Genomic DNA, 16,492 nt, shown 5'->3' on the forward strand with positions numbered 1-16,492 from the left:
CATGGAGCGGGAAACCAATAGACCACAAAAGGAAATTGCGCAAGGCGACGCAAAAAAAAAATCGTGGGCAACAATGTGGACCATCCACCTTCAACTCACCCGGTTGGGTGCGGGTGCTTTGCAGAGGTGAAACACATACAAACACCCGTCTGCGCTGAAACTTTACTGCTTTCATACGACGCAGTTGGGCGTGATTTTTCTTTTTGCACTGCACTATTCTTTTTCATTTCGGTGGACTAGCAGGACGCTTCATCGTGCCCAGTGGAGACCCCCCCCCGCCACCTCCACTACACACGCCCTCTTCACTTACAGGACGATCGCGACGACGCTTCGGGCCTGCAGGTGTTGGGGCTGAAAGCGTCCCGGCGGGGGGGGGGGGGGGATAAAAAGATGGGAAGCGGCGGTAGATGCGGGTCCGGGGATGTGGCCAGAAACAGGTGCAGCTGCCTACACATCTCGAAGGACGAAGACGAGACCACACACGCGTACAAAAGGAGGAGAACCCCCACTCCCCCACCCGCCACCCACCCCGGGAGCAATCTGAAAGTTTATCACTTATTCCCGTGACTCCTTTTCTAGCACGGCTGTCAATTGAGCACGTGTACCGGGAAACATCACAAGCACAGTCTTCTCTCGCGAGGTGCCACCACACGCTAGACTCACCTCGACACGATCCGGCAATACGCTCTGTGAGGGCAGTGCATTCGACTTCTTCATTGACCTCTGCGAGTCACCAGCATCACCGAGCGACATCGTCAACGAAGCGGAGCTCGCCGCTGTCGCGCTCTTTAGCTTTCCTTTTTTCCCTGATTTCCTGTCTCCTCCGCTAGCTCCTGTGGTGATCTGGGCCGCCGCAGCACTGGCCGCCGCATCCGCTGTGACCACCTGCGCATAGGAGGTGTCTTTCACGTACTCAGCATGATCTGCCGTCATCGCTCGAAGACCGCGCTCAATCAGCTCGGCGAGGTAGCATAAAAGCTCCGCGTTCGCTTGGCCTCCGATTGGTGGGGCCGCAATACGCAAGTCTGCCTCCGAAAGTGTGGGCGTCAGGGGCGTAGCAAACGCAGACGCACGTGCGCCAGGTTTGGCGTGCACTGCAAGTAGATATCGCCCAGGTTGCACCTGAACAAGGCAGGGAAACATGCGCTGCAGAAAACTCCTCGCAGCATGCATTCACAAACGCGGGGGGGGGGGAAATAAAAGAGCCGACAGGAGCGAGGGTGTCCCCCGAAGATCAGATATGGTTTTCTGGTGACACACACGACACACATCACCACACCACACTACACCACACACACACATGGGGGGAGGGAAAAGTGGAAGGGCAGAGAAGGTGAATCAACACACAAAAGGAAAGCGCAAGTAGAAGGTGGTGGTGCTGAGCACAGATGAAAACGGCGAAACATCGCCATGCCCAGTGCCCCCATGGAGGAGAAGAGGCGCTTAGAGGAAAGAAGCCTCCTCACCACAGATGACCCTGGTCGGTCGTTGGCCACGTGGGGTGTTTCACCTCTCTCTACTCCTCCTCTTTCAGTCGCCTACTCACTTCACGGTTTGGCCATGAGAGTATGCGTGTATTCACCCACCGGAAAAAAAAAAAGCGTGTCGGGGACGAAAGGGTTTTTTCACTTTGATTAGACTCCTCCCCTCCTTTTTATTTTTGCTTGCCCACCGTTTCTGCATCGGGGCATTCGTGAACATGACGAACTCTCAAATGAGATTGCTAACGCATCTCTCGTAGGACATCTTACTTACCACCAGAGAGCGAGTTAAACAGGGGGAGTCGGGAGGTGTGTGTGTGGGGGGGGGGGGGGGGCAGAGAACTCTTTATGCCCCCGTTAACACCGCCTTCATTCTTTCCTCTTCAAAGACAAAAGAAGGATGGTGCGAGACACCTAACACAAAGGGCACTCCGCCTCCTCTCCCGCCCGCCCCCCCCCCTTCTCGAGTGTTTTCGCCCCGCACGCACTACGCATGCAGCCCTCACGCACGCAGAAATACATTGAAGACAAAGATGTGGTGCACTAGAAAAGAGCTGCACCACTGACGCGCAGATGATAGAGCGCAGACTTCTTGGCAGAAGAGCGTACACTCAGAAGCCAGCCAACTACGATGTCAGACGTCAAAAAACGCTTTACTGCAAACAGCACAGCACAGCACAGCACAGCACACACAGAGAGATAATATGCGAGCAATACCACAGAGCGCTCTTCTTCTTGGCTGCACTCTCCCCCTTTGCGTTATCGAGAGTTTCCCCATTGCCAGTAAATGTTGTATCAGCGGCAACGAAATGCGGCGCAAACGTTGCGGGTGCTCTCCTCACCCTCCCCCCCCCGCCCGGACGGCCAAAGCCAAGCCTCCGCGTGAAACACTCAGAGCGGCTTGTCGCTGTCGACGTCTGCGGTCGGGCGCTGGTCGAATACGCGTCGGAGCGACACACGACAATGTGCGCGACTACACCATCCACACGATGGACAAAGCGTCGATGCGGCTCGCACATATCCTATCCCAAACACCTTGGTGTGCCAGCGAGGCTCTTGACGTGCCGGGGTCGTGTAGAGAGGACTGAGTCGACACTGGTGCAACGCGTGGCCACCGAGATCTCTCATCACACGATGGGTGCGTGGCGGGGCTGTGGCAGCGTGTGGAGCTGTGAGCGCGTTGAGGGGACGGTATGTTGTTCAGAGCGAAAAAACAAGGTGGCACACGGCATCTCCATCCGATGCACTTCACCACCCACGTTGTCGCCAGACGTGTGAGGGCCAGTGGTTTCTGTACAGGTGCGTGACCAGCAAATCCAGCAGAGAGGAGAACGGGGGAGATGATCATTCGATCACACGTGCCAATCCTCCACCGTCTCCACCGCTTTTTTCCCCAGGTCGTGTCACTTCCGTTGTGATCGGGGGAGGGGGAGGCGGTGCCATCGCGCCCGCGCTGTTCACTTTTCGTCAGGGGACGAGTAGAGATCGATTGGCTTTCGCCCCATATGATCGCGTCGCAGTGGAATCAGGCCCTCTTCGTTCTCCCGCCCCTCCTGGAAGTTGTATTGCGGCACCGGGTAGGCCGTCTTGCCCTCTTGCGGCACTCGTTGTCTCTGTGGATACGGCACAGAGCTGTACACCATGTCCATCTCGTTCGCCTCTTCCAGCAGTGCTGGCTTCTCTGGCATCAACACCTGCGCCGCCTCCTCCACGGTTGCCGGGCGCTCATCAAAGATGGCCCTCACACCGAAGGGGAATTCCTTCTCATAAGCGAAGCGCCGCACAAACTTCGAGGCACGGTCCTCTGGCGTGGTGTCCGGGTGAAACATATCGCCTGGAAGCAAGACCGTGGCCACCTTCTCCTGCCCATGATGGTACAGAATCGGTTCCACCCTGCGCGGCACGTCGCGGTTGGTCTTCTTCGTCACATGTGCAAATGTCGGGCACTCGTTGTGTAGCTCTGACAAAGCGATGACGTTGGGCGTGGGCATGTTCATGATGCCGGCGTTGAAGCGTGCAAGCGCCTCCATCGGCGACACCCACACGAGCTTCTCTCCGAGAGTGGAAAGCGTATATTGAACATCTGGAATCTTATCCAGCATCACAAGGTAGCTCAGGTTCTCGAAACGGAAGGTCTCGGTGGTGGGGGTGACGATGGTTCGGAACGGCGTCAGTTGCGCAAGTGTCGACTCCATGGGAAGCTCAAGCACATCCATCAGCTGTCGCATCGCCTTGGCGTACTGGTAGCAGATGAGGAACCACCGCCGTGGCCCAGGCGGTCCCTCGACCTCTGCCACCACACCGCCCTCCTTGGGGATCAGCAAGAGGTTGGTCTGGACGAATAGGGCCCGCATCGCGGCGAGGCGATGCTGTATGTCAGCCCACTGCGTTGTCACACCACGCCGGCGCAGCACCTTGGACCAATCCTCCGAAGTGTCCTCGAGAGACACTGGGAGGGACGGCAACACAAATTGATCCTTCACGTATTGGCCCTTTGATTCGCGATACATCATGAGGACTTTGTAGTCGTTGTCCTCACCAGCCTCGACCTTGGCAGGGTCAATGTGCTTGTTGTGGCCGACCAAAATCGTCGTGGCGGCGCGGCGCGTGGGGATCGGCTCCCCCAGCTTGGGCTTCTCACCATACTCGCGATCGGCAAAAGGAACCGGGGTGGCCCAGTAGTCCTTGAACTGCTCCTTGTACGGGCTCTGCTGTACGTCTAGCAAAAGGTTTCGGATGCCAGGCTTTGCACGAAAGTCGGGACTCTCACCCGAAACATTTAGAAGAAGACGTAGCAGAGTTCTGCGCATGATTTTGACGGACTACCGGGCGCGGTGGTGCAGGTGGCAGGAAGTACGGGTGGTAAGACCGGAGAAAAAAGAAGGGGCGACAGATCCAGTCAGCCGATGCTTTTAAAAAATCCTCAAGAAACACGATGGCAAGCCGATTTGCAATTCCTCACCGTACAGACGTCGATGCAACTAGCACATCCATAGGGTGCCGATAGGTGTACCCTGTGCGTCTGCTTGCCTGCAAAAGGGAGTGCCAACCCCACGACCCGCCAAAAAGAAAAAAAAGATGAGCTGCGTCGTCCAAGTGCGGAGTCCGTATAAAAAAAAAAGACTGTATGAGTGTGTTGGTGTGTTGGGTGCACGTGTGTGTCTGTCACAGTCGACGACGAGACCACCACCACCACCACCACCTCCTTTAAAAAAAAGAGCGATATTGTAGTAGTTGTCAAAAATCAAAAAAGGTCAGCGCATAGCAAAGCGCAGCACCACAACGCAGAGAAGGGGAGGAGGACCGATTCCCTTCCCGGTGCTGACAAGCAAAAAAAATACAAAGGCACGCGCGCCCTGAGGGATACCCCCTTTCGGCTAGTGCAGTGTTCGATCCCCGTGAGAAAACCGAGCCTCCGCCCTTTTGACATGAAAAACCCCGCAAATAAGAGTGTGCGAAGATACGCACACACACACACACACACACACAGAGGCACACGGGCAGGAAAGGATAAAATCTGCGCGGCGTCAAGAACACACCATCATCTCCTCGTCGAAACAAAACTCTTGAAAATCTGTGATGATGCACCGAACTCCCTTCCCGCTGCGTGCGCGTCCACGTGTCTCTCTCTGCGTGCGTGCGGTGTGGTGTGGTGGGGGGGACCGGTTTTGTTCTTGTTGTTGTTCGGCTGGGCTATCAAATCTGTTAAACGAAAACGTGGCACGAAAACCACAAAGTTAAGCGACAGGAAGGGAAGGAAGCGAGGTGAGAGTAACAGATACGACAAGGGAGATTGAAGAGAAAGAGAGGGAGCAGTGGGGCCGAAAAAAAAAGGCTACGGCAGACGCTCAATGGCGCGACGTCGTCACCGCCCGTGAGGGCAACAACGCCGCTTCCCGTAAAGCAGGGTACCTGGTTGCATTTGAACGGTGCCAAGGTCGCGATAGAATATCATGCGAAGAATTAAGAATAATAAGATATGCACGCAGATATATACCAACAGCCAACGGCCAGGACCCTCCCCATTGCTGCCGTCCATCCACCCTCATTGGGAACAGAGGCATCAAATGAATTAAGAAGGCACACGGAAGAAGAGGAGAAAGGCGCAGAGAGGCGGGATATCGAACCGCATTACCATCGGCACCCCCCCCCCGCACCAGCCTTTTCAATAACTGTCACTGCGTGGGGCGTGGCGTGGCGGGGCGGGGGGGGGGGGGGAAGTTCTTTTTTTTTCCGGGTTGGCGGTGCATGTTCTGCGCACGCCCGTTGTACGAGATACAGCCGAAAGCACAGCGAAAGAAAAGCGACAACCTGAGCTACAGTTTCGGGGGAGGAGACACGAGAACAAAAAAAATGAACAGGGAAACACTGACAGACAGAGACAGAAGGCAGCGGATGCATTGGTGGAAGAGACGGAGGGTGGGTAGGAACGCAACACACCCTATCCAGACTTGCATCCGTACGGAGACAGTGAGAGAGAGAGGATCGTCTGACAGTTACACACGTCAATGAGACCAGCAAGAATAACAAGGGAGAGTAAAAAAAAAAGAGAATCGAAGAGCGCGGGGTGGTTGGGAGTGACAGCTGAGCCGCCGATCAGGGATATTTCTCTTCTCTTTTGAAATTTCTCTCGGGTGACTTACGGAGGAAGTCGTGGGGCTGGAACATAACTTACAAGAACAAAAAACAGAGAGTTTGCCATGATATATATATATATATTTGTACGGGAGGTGGGGGAGGGAAGCAGGGAGGAGGTTAGCGCCCCCCATAAATGAAGCGAGTAGGGAGGCAAAAAAAAAAATTGTGTCTCACAAACACACACACACAAACACAGGCGTGCGCGCAAAAAAAAAAAAGATGGAAAAGTCCATCTGCAGCGTGTCATGTCCGTTTGGAGCTATTATGTTTATTCTTCACTTGCTTCTCAAGGCTTTTCCTCATCATTCCCCCTCCCCACCCCGACCACACCGATCCCGTTTTTTTTTAGTCTTTTCCAAACACGCTTCGCCTCCCTTCTGGCTAAGTTGTCGAGGACTTTTCCCTTCATGGTTTTTGTTTCCCTTTTCCTTCTCTCTAGTCATGTGTTCAACAACAACACAAAAAACAGCGTTGCATCGTCACCGTTTGCGGGCAGCTCATCCCACCCCCACCTCCCCCCCCTCCTTACCCCCGCCACCCATCCCTCTGCCTTCAGGTTCGGTTATGTCTCGTGTGTACATCTTTGACTATCTATTCACACAACAAACCAAAAGTAAAAGAAGGGGGGGGGGAGAGATCACCTACGCGAGAACAAAAGTGTAAACAAATTCGCTTTATATAAGGATCGAACAGTTCGACGTTTTTACCTCAGCACCACCACAAGGGCACACAGGCCGTCAACACAGAGCCAGCTTCTAATTGAAAGTGTGTGTGAGGCGAGGAGACAGGATCGGGACTGGATGAGGAGGAGGACGAGGAGAAGTGAGGAGAAAAGCCTCTCCAAAAACGTGTGCCCCTTTTTTTCTATAGTGTTCGTCAACCGCCACCGCTTACTCCTCCTCTGCTGTTCTCGTGTGTGTGTGTGTGTGCGTGTGTATCACACATCTTTCAGGCTGCGTGACACATTTTTTCTACCTTGAACTTTTTAGTTGTCGCGTTCGAAGCGGGAGCGCGAGAGAGCGGAGCGGCGATCGCGATTACGGTTGCGTTCATTGCGCTCCGCACCAGAAATGCGGCCGCGGCGCGGGGCTGACTTGACTCCCCGACGGCCTTCGTCACGATCACGGCCGCGTCCGTTGTCATTATCGCCACCGCGGGCTCTACGGCGTCGGTTGCCCTCACGTTCGGCCAGACGGAGACGGCCAGCACCAAAACCGCCGCTATTGGTGATCACTGCATTGCCACCGCGACGGCGTCCGCCATCGGTACGCATGCGGCGACGCCCACCCTTTGACGGACTGCTTTCAGAGCGGTTTCCAGCCTGTTTGCCGCCGCGGCGAGAACGATTGCCGTTGCCACTGTTGTTGTTGTTTCCCTTTTTGCGCTGGCGCTGGTTGCCACTGACTTGACGGTTGCCGTCCTTCTTGTCAGTGTTCGCGGCAGACGAGTTGCCGCGACGACGACGATGGAGCTCCTGACCAATTTTCTGCTCCTTGATGATCTCGGAAAGAGGGCGGTCAACAATTTCCATGGTGACTGTATGGGGGAGAGAGGAGGGCAAAGTAATTGTGGTGGGGGGTGCAGTAAAAAAAAAAATGAGGTGGCAACGACAGACTTCGAGAGAAAGAGAGGGAGAGGGAGCGAGAAAGGAAGCGAAGGACGCAGGCGAAGAGGAGTGTAACAGTTAGAGTCAGCACAAGAGGGTGAGGAGGAGTAGGTTGATCAAGTGGCAAAGCGTGTGTGTGTGTGGGGGGAGGGGGGGGACCACGGGGAAAATCTATGGGCATTCAACAGCGAAAGCGAGAGAGAAGCATACAAACTGAAAGGCACGCACAGGCCTGAAGAACGGGCTCGAGAGCCACGCACGCGCGCTCGAGAGAGAGAGAGAGCGCTATCCAAGACGAGCACGAGCGCGGACAAATGGGAGATTTGAGGGCAGGGCGGGGAAGGGGGGACCACACGGTTGACTGAAAACAGGCAAAGACCACAGCGGGGGGGAGGAGCTCACACGGAGCACGACCAAATAAATAAGGGGCGAAGGAGAGGGAGTGATAGGCGCAGCAAGAAAACCATGAACGCCCTTCTCACCGCGAGATGGCCAGGGTATGTGTTTTAAAGTTGTGCTGTGTACGAAATGGATGCAATGCCTGTATTTGTGTGCCCACAACCGAAAAAAAAGATAAAGCGGCGAAGGTGAAGGGCAAGCAGTGGATGAGCATGCAAGGGGCAACGCCAAGGGCAAGGGCAAGAGGGGCGGCGACAGAGAAAGAAACTGCGCGACAAATAAACGTAATCGGAGTTCGACAACAGCGCGGTGGCGGTACAGAAATGTGCTTGAGAGCGTCTTCTGGAAGGCAGCAAGAGGGCGGCGGCTGTTAATGTGACACGGAGGCATCCCCACAAGAGGGCGAGGAGCGAAGAAATAGCATAGCCGATGGCAAATCTCTCACTTTACTCACCCCATCGCCATCGCCATCCCCATCCCTCGCAACTTTTTCCATACCCAGCTTTGGCGTTGAGGCTTAATCGGAGGGAAAAACGAATCGGCGAGGGCGGGTGTGAGCTATGTTCAGAGCGACGCGGGACATCGCCCTCCACACTTGCATCTCTTCCCCCACCTGGATCTGCTTCACATCCTCCTTCCCCCTTGGGTCCTCTACTCGCTTTTCATGCACGGCCACCGCGCCGGCGCTCCAGTGAAACTACGCGAATGTGCACGTGAGTGATTTTTCGGGGAGGAGGAGGTGGTGGAAGGAAGATGTGAAGCCGATCCAGATGGGGAAGAGATGCAAGTGTGGAAGGCTGTGAAGTTTTGCCGAGACATCTCTGCGCACAACGAATGAGGGGAGAAGAAACGCACACCCTCAGAAGTCTCACACACACACACACACATGCACACCAAAGCAAACTAGAAGAGGAGAAGCAAACAAAAAAAGCAAAAGCACTGAAAAATACAAAACTTTATGTATACAGACATATAAATGTTTGTATGGGGAAGAGAAAGAAGAAAACCTTGTGGGTGAGAGTGAGAATGGGAGTGATATGTATAGAGGAAGCGAAGTGGAAAGGACTGAAGACCCTCACACGAAAAAAAAAATACGCCCTACACCCCTTTCCACACTCTCTGCATAAAAATTCCCCTGCCTACATCTTTCACGCGGAGACGAAAATACTGCTTTAACACCACCATCCCCCCCCCCTCCGAGAAAAAACGCACAGCGGAAAAAAAAAACACAGACAGTCATTCATATTGCGGAAAAAAAAAGTCAAGAGCAATCTGCTGACCCGTGTCCTCAGAGCCCCCCCCAAAAAAAGCACGAAGGAGCGTCGTGCAGTGAACGCTGTGAGGATCGGGAAAGGAGGGGATTTCCGATTCCCTAAAATAATCGATATATGCGTATACATGCCCATGTATCAAACAACAGCGGGTCACATCGAAGACGACGTTTCTACCGTGGAAAAACAAAAATGTGAGATTTTTCAGGTATCAGCAGAAGTTCTCAGCAGATGACATGAGGTTAGTGAGCGGATCTTTTTCGCTCTGTACAACAACATACCGTCCCCTCAACGCGCCCTCAGCTCCGTCACAGACCCATCGTGTGATGAGAGATCTCGGTGGCCACGCGTTGCAGCAGTGTCGACTCAGTCCTCTCTACACGACCCCGCCACGTCAAGAGCCTCGCTGGCACACCAAGGTGTTTGGGATAGGATATGTGCGAGCCGCATCGACGCTCTGCCCGTCATGTGGATGGTGTAGTCGCGCACATTGTCGTGTGTCGCTCCGACGCGTATTCGACCAGCGCCCGACCGCAGACGTCGACAGCGACAAGCCGCTCTGAGTGTTTCACACGGAGGCTTGGCTCTGACATCTGCTGCAGTGGATCGGCTCCGCAAAGGAGTAAGAAGGCTGCCCAGTATCACTCCCCAGTAAGCCACTAGATCGTGCGCCCCCCCCTCCCCCCCCCCCACACACACCTTACCCCACCTGCAAAGCTGTTTCCGCTCACCCAAAGCAAAGATCTGCCCCCTCGTGCGTGGTTCAACAAAGAACACAACAACAGCCGTGCGCATACAACCCGCAGCACACCCACACACCAGTGGAGCCAAGCTGAATACTTGTCGTCCACCACGAGTCGTCCTGCCATCGAATCGGACACCGCATCCCAGGGGCTCGATCTCTCCTTGACAGGCCCTTCTGCGGATAAGCGCTGCACGATCGGCGCATGTCAGGAGGAGTTTAAGGAAGAAGTTGGCCAACCACAGACCAGGAGCCCATGAGAGCCGAGACTTCGCTAGTGGGCCGTGCGTCCCCACTCGGTCGCCCCCAGGGCGCTGCACTCTATGAGATGGCCGTGGGCGACCCTCCAAACTGGAGCCTCGGGGCGGCGCTGGTCTCCACGGCTTTTCTCCGATCACGCCTACGCCGTGTCGTGCTAGGGAGTCCTGGGTGCTTGCACATGTCAGCTAGTTGACAAGCCATTGCTTGGCAAAGCACCCAAACAGCCCTGGCTTTCCATCTGTGTTCGGCATCGAGTGTTGCGAGTGTGCGCTCATCCCAATAACATCAAGGTTGGGTGCGACGTTGCCTGATCCAATCAGGATCTTTCCCAGCTACCAGATCACTTGTACGTGTATCACCCCCCCCGGCGTGGGATAGATGCAGGAGGTAGCGTCGTCGCAAGAGAACCGATGTGCCTTCACTTCGCCCCACTGCCCCTTTGGAAAGAGGGAGAGGGAAGAGTGGAAATGAGGACAAAGGTCTCGACGCCACTCCACCTAAACAAACAGCAAAGCGTGTCGACGATCACGGGCTCGCCCCTCTTCTCTCCCCCCCCGCCCCGCCCCGCCGTGGTACACCTGCAGGAAAACAGTGAATACGAGGTGTTACACCTCAGGGGAGCTGCAGGGTCGCATTACATATTTCGCACCTAACGTTTCCATAGCGCTGCTCATACGTGCACGCGGGACAGCGAACAACGGCCTTCGCGTTAGAGTCGGTCCCACTGCCAGCGACAGTCACCGAGGATGCTGCTTGAAGAGGCGAGCTGTATTGCGGGTTAGGTCCTAGACGCATGTTTGGGTCTGCGTGTGCTGTGTTCTGACGCGGCACTTCGTCAGACCACATGTTTCCCATGAGATGCTGTTGTGGGTGTCGCGGCTGAAGCTGCTGGGGAGATGCTGACCTATATTTTGCCTGGGGGGCCACTGCAGGATACGTTGGCGATAAGCCTTTTCCAGGCCTCACTACAGGAGCACTGCCGCGATGGTAGGGATAGTCGTGGCTGCTGTTTTCTGGCGCTGCCGGAGAGCGCGCGCCCCCGGCCCGTACTCCAAGGGCTGTCGATGGCCCAACTTCAGCTGCTTGGGGATTGCCAGTACTGCCACCCCTGCCCGTGGTCGGTGTGGTGCTGTAGCGCTCTCGCTGGAAGCCCCCCACGGCCAGCTCCTGCAGCTGCTTCATTAGGGACGCATTCTCAGCCATTACACGCTTCAGATCTCGCCGCAGCGTGCGCTCCTTCTCCTCCAGCTCGATGTCTTTGATGGCTAGCAGCGTACGGTACTGCTGGTCTGCATCCTCTTGGTAATCCAGCATCTCCTGGAGCAACTTCTCGATATCTCCTTTGCTCAGCTCCCCCTTCGACAAGACTTCTGCCACACGGCGCTGCATCGTTGTGCGTGCATTGTCGTGCCGACTACGCGCGTCCACACGTTCCTTCACCACTGAAATCTCCTGTGTGGACATGCCTTTGGTCTTCAATATCGCCTCGCTCTCTTTCTCAATCAGCGCCATGCGGGAGAGGAGGGAGGCGTTGTGCTCTACCTGCTCGCGCAGTCGCCGCTCCACCGCTTCAGTTGCCCTATTCACCGCCCGCTCGACATGCAACTTTACCTCTTTCGAATTCAGGTCTATGCGCTGACTCTCTGCGGCCACGGCTACTGATCGCTGCTCCTCCAGTCGGTTCTGTTGCTCCCGAACGAGATCCGCCTTCGCCTCGCGCAGCTCGGAGCACTCTTTCTTCAGCAACTCCATCTCGGCCTGGAGATCAATGACCTGTCGCTGCGTACTGGCCTCGCGTTCGCGACAGCTCATGATTTCCTGTTCCTGCAGGCTTACTCGTTCTCCTCGAACGCGAGACTTGGCCGCCGCGTCTTCCTTCATCGACAGTAGCTGTTCTTGAGACTCCCTCAAGCGATTCTGTAGCTCTGTAACCTCTTTCCCCGATGTCTGTCGCAGTGTCTCGAGTTCGGCATTCACCTGGTTTAGCTGAACGCGCAGGTCTTCGCGCTCCGTAATTTGTGCGCTGTTCTGCGTCGCTGCATCACACTCAGCCCTCGCCTGCGAGAGCGCCTCTTCGCTCTGCTTCAGCTGCCCCAAGAGCTGCTCGATGCGTACATCTTTTTCGCATGTGGAGTCCTTCATCTCTGCCAGCTCCAAACGCTGCGTTTGGACTAGTTTGAGCAGCTCAGCCAGCGAGTCGTTAATGTTCGAGAAGCGGTCGTCTGAGGAGCGGTAAAGATCGAGCTGGTTCGTCTTCTCGGCCAGCTGCACGCGCAGTTTCTCGACCTCACTCTTAAGATCTTCATTCTCAGAGCGGAGTTCGTCTAACCTTAGAAGATCGGTGCTGTCAAGCTTTTCACGTAGAGTCTCCACCTCGATCTTGAGAGACTCGTTCTCATAGACCATCCGCGAGATGAGCGCCCCATCGCCGGCGTCGCGGTTCAGAATGGAGTTTGTGGGTGTGTCCATGCCCTCGTCCATTGCCTACGCTCGCGTAATGCGAGTAAATGTATGTGAAGAGACGATTTGGAAGTGGGGAAGAATTAGGGGGCACTGCTAAGATGATCGTAAGTGGGTCCCTCGCCGTTCACCTGGGAGTCCGTGATGAGGGGAGGGGGGGGGGAGGTAAATACCCAATGTCAAAACTGTGGAAAAGGAAATGAGGCCGAAGAGAAGGATTTTTTTTTTGGTGGTGGGGGGGGGGGGGGGCACACAAGAGCAAAACACCCACACACCTAAGAGGAGCGAGCAAAAAAAAACAATAATAACTTAAACGGGGAGGGGGAGGGGGGACAGGCGACACAGGAGGTCAATGGTGGTTGGCAATGGCGGAGAATAGAGAGTGGGTGTAGGAAGGGAGGTGGTGGTGGTGGTGGTGTAGAGTCCACACCTGCACTGTTTGTGCACACTGTGCTTTACCCACGTAACGAGTGCGACACTCGGCGTGGTGTTGGTACAACACGAAAGGCGGTAGTGAGGGGGGGCCACTGTGGGACAAAACTAGGGCCAGATCGCGTACAGGTGTTCACGCAGTGGATCCGTTCACGACGGTGAAGAGGCTTGTGTTTCCCTATGTTGAAGTCGAAAAAAAAAGTGTGTGTGTGTGGGGGGGGGGCGTGCAACGTGGAAAAGAGGGGATGCAAACAATGCGGCACCACTAAGCTTACAATCATAAAGAAAGGGTTGCCGGAACCACATGTATTCACGCGCACAGGGAGGGAGGGAGGGGGGAGGGGAGGGCTCAAGATGGTCTAGTTACAGAAACTTGAAGCGAGAGCGAGAGGGAAACGAGGCGCTGATATATTGCTCCAAGGAATAAAAAGTCCCTCAAGGAGTTGTTCATGGAAAACTTCGCCGACTTCGAGACTCCCCGTTGGAAGGGTGTCTGATAAATGCACAAGCAGCAACCGACCTTCACTTTCCTTCCACATACATATACAAATATATATATATATATATATTTCTATGTACCTATCTGCCGTTCCACGGCAAAACCTTTCTGGCTGGAGGCCCTTTTTCGTCTCCCCACAGGTGACCGCAAGCGCATGCTGTTTGAAAGTACACGTGCACAGAGCACAGTACGCCAATGGCCTTGGCCCACTTCACGAGTTCCCCTCCCCCTCGTTGAAACGTCCGCACCACGCGATGCAACACATCAGCGGAACACCACTATCCTCTTAAGCCCGTCACACACACACACATCGCGTGGTGCGATGGAACCGATAGAAAAAAACGTTGCAGCAGTGCCGGCACAGACTTCTTAGAATGAGCGCTGCCTCAAACCATTCTATCACCCCTCCATTCATATCGCAGGTGACTTCACAGCCGCTCACATTGATGCGACTGTCACCTCGTGTATCCTCCACCACGCCCCGTGTGGTCCAAGCCCACCCCGCCCCACCTCGTCTCCCAAGCAGTGAGCAGTGAGGGGCATTTGCGATGCAGCTGAGAAATGTCGACGCTTTGCTCGCTTTGTGTAGGTGGCGCAGGCGCGTAGTACATTTTCGCAGGTCGCTTTGACACAAACGCCACTTGTGATCTCAGTGCCGACATCGCCAACGTCGATCTTCCCTTGATCGTCCACTCTCTCTCTCTCTTTCTCTGCACACACACTCACCACCACAAGTGAAGTCAGCGTTAGCGCAAAGGGGACGCGGGGAAAGGGAGGGAGGGGGGGGGGGGGAAGAGCTCGACTTTAGCACAAAGGGGGGTGATGGACCCCCCCCCCCATACCCTCATGCTAAGGTGTGGCCACGGCCATCAGGGACAGTGAAAGGGGATGCCCCAAACCCACACAAACCGCAACCACGTAGAGGCAGCGTGGGCCGTGGCACTAATGAAAAGCGGAACGGTCAGAATAGCAGACACACACACACACACAGAGAGAGGCTTAAAACCCGACAAGCATCCAGATATAGTGTGAGGCTTGGGCGGGGGGAGAGGAGGGGGGTAGTGAAACCTGAAGAGAGACACACACACAGATGTACGTGCCCCCGCAGACTTCTTTGTCCGATGAGACAGCAGGGTAATAAAAGAAAAAAGCAGGCGAATCGAAAAGCATGAAAAAAAAAATGGGGTTCAACGGAGATAACAATATACACACACATGTATTCTTCAGCAGACGCGAAAGAAACACACACACACACACAGAGTCGGCTGGAGATGTAGCAGGAGCAGAAACATTTGCAACCGAAAAGGTTAAAAGAGATATTGTTGACTTGCTTTGGTAAATGATGTGGGGAGTAAGGGGTGGGGAGGCGAAGGGCAGATTGCTGTACACACACACACACAAAAAAAGAATGCATAGCCGTTGAGGCGGCGAGTAACAAGTGGCTCTCAAACTTCATGATCATTGGTGTGGAGAGGGTGCGCTCTGGGGCTATGAGGGTGGTCCTGGTGAAAACGCTTCGGTTACCAGTAAAGGAAAAGAGACTGTTGGGAGGAGGGTTGGGGCGGTAATAAATTACTAGCTGTCCACACGTAGACTCAGTGCGCATCCAGCAGCAGCAGCAGCAGCAGCAGCGGGTGTGTGCGCGCGCGCTTCGCAAACCTTAGCCGGAGTGGTGCCTGGATATATGATCGACGTCAGCAACGTAGGGGGTGTCCTCCAGAGGCGCCTCGGCCACCCCTCTTGAGCTAACAGATCCCCTCCCACGAGAAGTCTCAATGTTGGTGAAGTTGGTAGATGGATAACCGTAGAAGAGGTTCTGCGGCAGCGGCAGCGACGGCGGGCAACTAACCGCCTGCCCACGTCGCGGCATAAGTGGTATGCGCGGAATGGGGTATCCATCGCACCACCACTCTCCTTGACATTTTCCCGCATACACCGCTGCTAGAATGCAAATAACAAAGATCATGCACAGTATGACAAAGCAGGTAATCACCCAGGGTGAACAACATTCGCAGGAGCCAATGTTGCGCCCCCAGGGGTCGAGTTTTGACTTGCACGTGGTGGTCGGGCTGCACCGGCAGCGGTACTGATTTGGCGCACTTTCGGCACAAAAAAACTCGCTTTTGAGGTAAATGGTGTCTGGGGGAAAAAGGTGCAGATTGACACCGTAGTTTTCGAGGTCTTTTATCTGCGCGCACTGCAACAACTCAGCTGCAGCGGTGACCCACAGGGGAGAACTCAGATGCGCCGTGCCGCTTCTGCGATTCCCGCCACCATCGAGAGGATCCGGGGGTGCAGGAAGAAATCCAAGAAGGAAAAAAAGGGCCACGGTGAGGGTGATCCAGCGGCACCGCTGCGCGGCGCGTAGATGTCCTGCAAACATGATATTCGGTTTCACAACTCTGCTATACTGTGGCTGCGTACGTCGGAACAGTGCGGGCGGTTACGGCAACGTTTACATATATACGCGAGTGCGTAAGTGCCAGAAAGCCCGATCGATTCGGGGGGTGCAAGCTGAGAGAGGGAGGGAGGGAGGAAGGGGGGGGGGAGATAAAAATAGAGAGGAAGGAAGGGGAGCAATAACAAAGGTTCATACAAAATCTAACATGAGGGCGAGGCGTGCGTGGGCATTAAAAAAAATTCTCATAGTCGGTACACCTGTCAAGGAGGTGAGAGTGCGTATGCATGTGTGTGTGTGTGTGT

The 16,492-nt window shown here is 54.9% G+C and overlaps 5 protein-coding genes across 5 annotated transcripts; all 5 read right to left on the bottom strand.

The window, feature by feature from the left end:
• Positions 1–555: 555 nt before the first annotated feature.
• JKF63_01723 (uncharacterized protein) lies at positions 556–1,173 on the bottom strand (the record flags this gene model as incomplete). The annotated part of the gene is made up of 1 exon (XM_067897769.1): positions 556–1,173. The coding sequence occupies one exon, from the start codon at positions 1,171–1,173 to the stop codon at positions 556–558; it is 618 nt and encodes a 205-aa protein (XP_067753926.1).
• Positions 1,174–2,938: 1,765 nt separating this feature from the next.
• On the bottom strand, positions 2,939–4,291 carry JKF63_01724 (uncharacterized protein; the record flags this gene model as incomplete). Its single annotated transcript, XM_067897770.1, has 1 exon — positions 2,939–4,291. The coding sequence occupies one exon, from the start codon at positions 4,289–4,291 to the stop codon at positions 2,939–2,941; it is 1,353 nt and encodes a 450-aa protein (XP_067753927.1).
• Positions 4,292–7,104: 2,813 nt separating this feature from the next.
• Positions 7,105–7,650, bottom strand: JKF63_01725 (uncharacterized protein; the record flags this gene model as incomplete). The annotated part of the gene is made up of 1 exon (XM_067897771.1): positions 7,105–7,650. The coding sequence occupies one exon, from the start codon at positions 7,648–7,650 to the stop codon at positions 7,105–7,107; it is 546 nt and encodes a 181-aa protein (XP_067753928.1).
• A 3,360-nt stretch (positions 7,651–11,010) lies between these two features.
• JKF63_01726 (uncharacterized protein) lies at positions 11,011–12,879 on the bottom strand (the record flags this gene model as incomplete). Its single annotated transcript, XM_067897772.1, has 1 exon — positions 11,011–12,879. The coding sequence occupies one exon, from the start codon at positions 12,877–12,879 to the stop codon at positions 11,011–11,013; it is 1,869 nt and encodes a 622-aa protein (XP_067753929.1).
• Positions 12,880–15,449: 2,570 nt separating this feature from the next.
• Positions 15,450–16,172, bottom strand: JKF63_01727 (uncharacterized protein; the record flags this gene model as incomplete). The annotated part of the gene is made up of 1 exon (XM_067897773.1): positions 15,450–16,172. One exon carries the CDS (start codon positions 16,170–16,172, stop codon positions 15,450–15,452), a length of 723 nt encoding a protein of 240 aa, XP_067753930.1.
• Positions 16,173–16,492: the final 320 nt, after the last annotated feature.

This window comes from Porcisia hertigi, chromosome 34 (assembly GCF_017918235.1).
Source record: "Porcisia hertigi strain C119 chromosome 34, whole genome shotgun sequence".
NCBI lineage: Eukaryota > Euglenozoa > Kinetoplastea > Trypanosomatida > Trypanosomatidae > Porcisia > Porcisia hertigi.